Genomic DNA, 7,525 nt, shown 5'->3' with positions numbered 1-7,525 from the left:
GATACATTATTATTATTATTATTATCCGACCCAGATTATGTCATAAAAAGTACAAAAATGCCTCTTAATTATCATAAAACATTTTTTCTAACTGTACCCCCACCCCACACCTTTCATCTTTGTTGCTATGTATCGGGTCAACAACTAACAATTGAAATAATAATAAAAAATACAGTCAGACCAATAGTCACTTCTATAATTACAATATCTAAACAAAATCAACAACTACCAGTCATAACTACCAGCCTTAAGACCTTAGCTCATGTCTAATGTATCAAACTACAGAAACATAAGTCCCTCACTGTTGAGGCATCAAGTACATATCCATACGCAATGATTATTCCACATTTTTTTTTATTGTATTTCAAGTTGGACTCAGGCTTGTAAAACAGCCCTAAGACCAGATGAATCCAAAACAAAAAGCCACATCATTACCATCACTGTCATATTCCCACTAAATCTGGAAAATGTTATATTTCACTCCAAGGTTTGCTTCATTTTAAAAATAATTCATAACGCTCCTGCTCCTCCTCTGAAAACCCAGCCGGGAGACTAGATCAGCCCCAACGGAGTCTTCCACAGCAAAGCTGCATTTGGGAGGACATCATTCTCCCAAATGAGGGGGGGGATAATAATGTCTGTAGATGTTTATGACTTTATGTATCTGTATTGGACTACAACCTTGTTTTTTGTGCACTGTCCCTGTTAAAATTAATACATTACAATTACAAAGAAAGCGGGATTATGTAAAATAATTGTCAATTTGAGAATTATGCAGTAGTTGTTAGAGGCCTAGAGAGGGGTAACATCTCCTCTATCCATCACAAGCAAAAACAATCCAATTAAAGTCCCAGATGTCCTTGGGGCATTGATCGCAGCCCCCCCCCCTCCCCCTCTCCCTAATGATGAGTGACTTGTAGGCATGCCTGCATAACAGGAATAAATTACATGTATATTTACTTATGTTGCAGCGTGTTGATTCACTGAGTGGGTGACTCATTAAGAAAAATAAATGAACCTGAGAGAAAGAGACAATCCCCTCCTCCTCGTTCCTTTTCCTCTTGGTCCCACTCAGACACAGTGGGCTCTGAACCTCCTTCCTTACTGACAAATGCGCTCCAGCATTCAAAAAGAAAAGGAAAAACAATATTCTGTGCTCGCCGTCGACTTCTTAAACCCCGCGACGTCCTGTTTGCATTCATCCCGATATGAATGTGAATCGATTTCTTTTGCACATCTCTAATAAGTAGACACGCTTCCACTACTCAGGCTTTTTGGAACTGTCTGAAGACCAAATGGCTCAGCCATTCCACTTTTACCGGGGATGGGGGACGGGGTGGGGGGGATGGGGGACGGGGGGGAATTCATGTCTGTGGTAGAGCTGAAACTAACAAACATTTTCATAGTTGATTAAATCTGGTCATGATTTCCTCAAAGAAATCCGTTGGTCTGTAAAATGTCCAAAAATGTGGATCAGTGTTCCCCGAAGCCCGAAATAACGTCTTCAAATGTCTTGTCTAAGATATTCAGTTTACTCCGAGGAGTGAAGAAACTAGAAAAATATTCACATATAACACGCTGACCTCAGGAAATAGCTTTCTTTACTTTTTAACTTTAAAGTATAAAAAAATGACTCTGACCGATTATTTGATTATTAAAGCAGTTGGCGACTGGTTTAATAGTTGACCACTGGGTGAAGAAGCTTTGCAGCGCGAGTCTGGGGATGCGTTCACATACAGTATGGAACTACCAGCACCCCCTGGAGCCAGGCTTGCTCTTTTTAACCCTGGTTATGTGAAATACTTCTGGTGTTGCCACTGTAAATAACAACCTGCTCTTAATGACTTCCCTGGAAAAATAAAAAATCATTTTATAAAATATGAAAAGTCCACATAAAAGACTTGATGATATTTTTGGTGTCTGGGGGGTGAGGTTGTGACCTACTAATTACCAACTATGAAGACCGGAGGTTTTTACTGGACCTGATGGACTAAGGGGAATCCACTACTGACTGACCTTGAACAGAAACCAGGGAATGGGATGTTTGACTTACTTTTGCGGGTGATCTGTGGATTTGCTGTGGGATGAGAGGGAAAGAGAGAGAATAAAGGAAAGAGATCAACAGATGGAAAAACACACAGCACCCTGGTGGTGTGGAGGGGGGGGGGGGGGGGGGGGGGGGGGGGGGGGGGGGGGCTCACCCATGGAGCGTTTGCCCATCAGACCGATGAACTGATGCGGCCGCGGCTTTCGCGTCATCCTCAGCAGGACTTCTCTGAAGGGGTCGTTGGCAAGCCAGCCATCCTGATGGGGGGGGGATTAGAATATTTAAAGAATCGTCTTTTTATGGAATCATATTGTGATGAAATCATACAGTATATGGAGATATAGTGATATACAAGCAGGCTGTCTGAATTGGTACTACATACTAACTACATTTTCTCAGAAAATCTGTTGAGGAGTTGCAGATTTGTTTTAACATCCCACTATTTTTATCATGCATGTAAACATAGTCCGTATATGGCTGAGAAATAATAATTTATTTGTTCTCTATAATTTCACTTGGAACTGTTGTACCACATTATTGATGATTATTTATCTAAAATCTCAATGTCAAAAAAAAAAAAATCCACCAATTGTCAACCCTACAATATCGTCGCAATATTGATATTGAGGTATTTGGCTAAAAAAATATCGTAAAAATCCGATAGTCTCCATACCGCCCAGCTCTACTGGTCAGTTAGAAATCATGAAATGGAAGTCACCCCTCCCCCACACCCCCATCCACCCACCCACCGACCCTCCTACACACACATATGCTACGCAGAGTAATAATCCATAAAAGGTTTGAATTTTGAACTTTCGTTCAGTGTTTCTGTCTCCATCGCAAGATATATATATATATATATATATACATATATATATATATATGTATATATTATGCATTAGTGAGAGCTGGGGGCCAATAATGTCTCCCACGTGACGTTGTAATGATTTATTGGAGGCTCATTCATCTGCAGAATGGCCCCGCCTTCAGGTTCCCCAGCGGTGGAGCAGCTTGGCTCCTTTCCAGCTCCCAATGTCAACCGCCGGCGTGCCTTTCATATGGACCGAGATATTTTGGGCTCCGGCTCCTTCTGTGCACTTAAGGTTGATTTAATTTGCTGTTGGCCGGCTGCTTGGAGTCTCCACGTGCACGATGGGTGCTACGCAGTCCTAGAATCCTCTGTTCTTTAAGATTCTTTCACCTGATGCAACTCGTCTGACATGTGTCCCCCCACCCTGGTACAGTAGCAACGGGGGCTCCATGTCAACAGATAAACAGCTGTTCCTATAATCTTCTAGAATCAAATGTAAAATATATTTCAGCTGAGCACTGTTTTTCCTGTGTTTACTACGGGTCTAGATTGGGCATGGATGTGCACGGAGAACAGATGGAGTTATTACACACTAGGGCTGCATGATATGAGGGAAATATGCAATATTCCATAACACTGTTGAATACCAGGAGAACTATTACTTACGATAAATGAACAGATATTTCAGTGTTCTGCTAAAGCACAACAAACTGCTTGTTGGATTTTAAGCAAAAGAAACAAAATCATTTCCAACGTTCTTTTATTGAACATATTGAACAGTGAATTCAATAAAAGGCACCACCAAAAAAACCTTTTAAAATGCCGTTTCTGCTGATGATTTTCTTTCATCTAACGCAGAATCTTTTGGACTGCCTATCTGCCCGTTCAGGGGTGTCGTCTAGTGATAGCAGGGATACGCAGTATACCCACTAAGAAAGCTCCAGGACTTCAATGACAGGTAAAAACATACATGCATTATTCTTTTGATACATTTTGAATTATCATCTGTTTTTTTTTTTCTTTGCATAGGCTTCTTTAAAGGTATTTCCACCGTAAATTGGCGCATAGAAATTTGTCAGAATGCAGGACATGAAGTCTGTGACGCTCAAAATGTTCCTGGGGGAGGACACCCAGACCCCCCCCCCCTCCCTCACTATGATATGTCCCCCCCATCCTGGTCCATACACATACAGTACACATTAATACATTAGACTACACCACAGCGCCAGATGATATCGCAATGACGATAACAAACGATATATCGTGCAGGGCTATTACACACTGAGGAAAAGCAGCCTCATGATTGAAATTTGGAAATGTTTTTATATATTTTTTTTCAGTCACAGAACTGTCTTCAGTTAATCTGGCTGGCGAAGTGGGACACTGTGCATGGTAGTAGTCTGGACTCAGGTGTAATTAGTCTGTACTAATGCCTCAAATATTCTATTCTAAATGATGATAAATGGAGAGAGCACAGAATGAGTAAAAAGGAAAAAAAATACACCAGATCACATTAAAAAAAAAAAAAAAAGGTGCTGGTAACTTTTACTTTATTCCATAACATCCCATCATTATTGCTGAACTCTATCTACAGAAACACACAGAAGTCAATAGGTGTAGCCAGTGGTGTAACAAAGCTCCAGGTTTTCCTTATAGCCCCTGAACGCAACAACATACTTTCCATTATGTCTTTGATATATTCTGACTTGTCATCTGGGTTTTTCTTCTTCACATATAGGCTAAATAAAGGTATTCCCACCGAAAATTAGGGCATAAAAGTGTATCCGAATGCAGTAAATGAGTTCGTTGATGCTCATAACGTCCTTGGGGGAGGACACCAGACCCCCCACAATGATATATCCCAAGTAAAAACTCACTAAACATCCAGTTGTCTGTGGACATACTTCCACTAGTAAGGTTAGCCTACAGGTTTATGCGACTTTCTTTTCTCCCACTGACAAATTTCCACGTTATAAAGCTGTAATGGCTAACATTTAATTAGTAAGTCTTATTTTATACGCACTAGGTGTCATGTCGGAATGCTTACGTTGAGGGTCTAAATACCTGAATTTGATTACTGCTCGTCCAGTAGTCAGCATCTTCTTTTATGTCGTTTTCCTCGCCAAAAACTTGGCCGACGGCGAGAAGAGCCATTAGCACCGGGAGGAGCAGGACCTTCATCATGGCGACGCCGCGGGACTCAGCTACACTCACTGTTCTGTTCAGATAACCGACTCCGAAACGAAAACTTAGCCTAAGGTTCGAGCCCGGAGCCGCAGCTGTTCTGAGCGCGCACTGCTTCTTCACTGAGCTCAACAGTAGGCCATAGCGCGCGCGCGCGTGCGTGCGTGCGTCAAAACGCCGTGGCGGGATCCAGCCAACTATCTTCAAAGCTGTGCGCGCGCTCCGCCTCTGCAACAACTTCTTCTTCTTCTTCTTCTTCTGCGGTCTCGTGCGTTCTCCTGTCCAGAGAGCCCGGCACGCGCTCCTTTTATAGCAGCCAGCCCGAGCCCGGTGGCGAGATTCCCGCCCAGGCACGAGGACTCTCCTGTCCTCAGAGGAGTTACACTAATAGGTACGAGCCCTTTGATATCACGACCTGCAGATGACGCGCGACACCCGACTTTCCCGCCGGAAACCGAGTGTGGGCTACAGGTGGACGGGTTTGATGGTTCATGTTCAGGGATGCATGGTGACACCATAGACTGTATATATATATTGAATATGAATATGTCTATGGGTGACACCCAGTGCAGTTCTAGGCTCCGGCCTCTTAACGACATCTTCCAAACACGTTACTCTAGGCTACTGTGCATTTTAACATCATTTTGGACCATTATGTGAATTATGTAACTAGAAAGATAACTTTACTAGACCCCCGAGGAGCTGGTACTACAGATGAAATGGTGTCCTGTGTTCTCTCTTAGGATCAGTTTTACATTTAGAGGTGCTAATTATAAAACTTCACGAATGACATGATGGCAATTTTTTATTTAGCACCTTTCAAAAGAGCAGCTACGTTTGGTCACCCTAACACACACACACACACACACACACACACAGAGGCACGTGCACACACATAGACATGAAAAGGGGTTTAAGCACCTGCCCTTTTTCCTCCTTTTTTCTGGATGTTTTCATGTTATTATTATTATTATCATTATTATTATCAGTGAATATACCCTATGATGTTCTTGTTTGCACGTTTACAATTTTTTTTTAAATCAGATCGGGAGAAGAGACTTTGTCGATCCCTCTCTTCCTGGTGCTTTTCGTCTCTTTTCCTCTCTCTATTCTCTCTGCTCTCTCTCTATTCTCTACTTTATTTAGATATATAATCTCTTATCTCGTGTCTTTTTCTCTCTATCCCTTTCTCTATTTCTTTCTGCCTCTCTCTCTCTCTCTCTCTCTCTCTCTATCCCCTCTCTTTACACATATCCCTCTCTTTCTCTCTCTGTGTCTTTCTCTCTCTTTCCCTCTCTCTATTTCTCTCTGCCTCTCTCTCTATCCTCCCTCTCTTTATATATATATCCCCTACTCTCTCGTGTGTTTTTCTTCTATCCCTTTTCTATCTCTTCTGCTCTTCTTTATCCCCCTCTCTTCATACATATCCCTCTTTTTCTCTCTCTCTCTCTGTCTTTCTCTCTCTCTATCCCCCTCTCTTTATGAAGGTATATATATCCCTCTCTTTTGCTCTCTCTCTCCATTCCCTCTCTCTATTTACATTCTATCTATATGTCCCTCTCTATTTCTCTGCGATGCGCCTCCCCGTTGGCAGTAAGTTCCGCGCACACACACACACACCACACACACACACACACACACACACACACACACACACACACACACACACACACACACACACACACACACACACACCACACACACACACACCACACACCACACACACACACACACACACACACACACAGACAGACAGAAACAACTTGTGTCTCGCTAACATGCATGAGCTAGCTTGTATAAGTTAGCTAAGGTTGGCTCTCAGTAGGTTAAGAGTCTCCCCCTGTAATGTTAGTTTTAAATATGTAGGTTTATTTAAGAAGAAATCTAAAACAAATAACATGTAAATGTGTATTTTAGAAATTTGATTTCCATCAGAGTAAAAGAAGACATGGAACCAAAATGGATCAAAATCTGTAAACTGACCATAACATGTAAAAAGTGTCCTGCATTAAACAGTAACAGTTCATCATTATGATCATAATAATAACAGTGTTTCTTCATCATTAGTGCAGTGTTCTTTACCTGTAAAATTAACACAATGGCAGCAACAGCCTTTTTCAGTTTAGTGGGAGGATTTTTGTTGAGATTATTTTTAAAAAGATTTTTTTTGGAAGAAAATAAGCTTAATAAATTGGTAACGCAGTCAGTGTTATGTTAATATAGTTAGTGTTTTGTTTAAATTTTATATATATATATTCACTAACTATTAGACCTTTTTTTTCTTGAGCCTTTGCTGCCCAAAATGTCTCTGCACGTCCCAACACACACACACACACACTTAGAATATTAATCTGAGCCTGTCTGCAGCAAAACGAGCACTTTTGTGAAGGTAAAAAAAGAAAAATAAGGTACAAGCTGGATAATCATCCTATTAACTTCCATTGTAGCTTGTTCCTCTGCTGCTGACTGCAGAGATCTCTCTT

The 7,525-nt window shown here is 41.4% G+C and overlaps 1 protein-coding gene across 1 annotated transcript in view; it reads right to left on the bottom strand.

Annotated features, from left to right (window-relative positions):
- The window catches only part of tac1 (tachykinin precursor 1), a gene marked incomplete at its 3' end in the record, with an annotated part of 7,581 nt that extends 2,205 nt beyond the window's left edge, over positions 1 to 5,376 (bottom strand). Inside the window, 3 exon segments of the mRNA XM_032511228.1 lie at positions 2,054 to 2,077; positions 2,202 to 2,304; positions 4,923 to 5,376. Coding sequence (XP_032367119.1) covers positions 2,054 to 2,077; positions 2,202 to 2,304; positions 4,923 to 5,042 — 247 coding nt within the window. The 5' untranslated portion in view covers positions 5,043 to 5,376.
- Between the last annotated feature and the right edge of the window lie 2,149 nt (positions 5,377 to 7,525).

Source organism: Etheostoma spectabile, unplaced genomic scaffold (genome assembly GCF_008692095.1).
Source record: "Etheostoma spectabile isolate EspeVRDwgs_2016 unplaced genomic scaffold, UIUC_Espe_1.0 scaffold340, whole genome shotgun sequence".
Taxonomy (NCBI): domain Eukaryota; kingdom Metazoa; phylum Chordata; class Actinopteri; order Perciformes; family Percidae; genus Etheostoma; species Etheostoma spectabile.
This window is presented reverse-complemented; position numbering and strand designations above follow the sequence as displayed.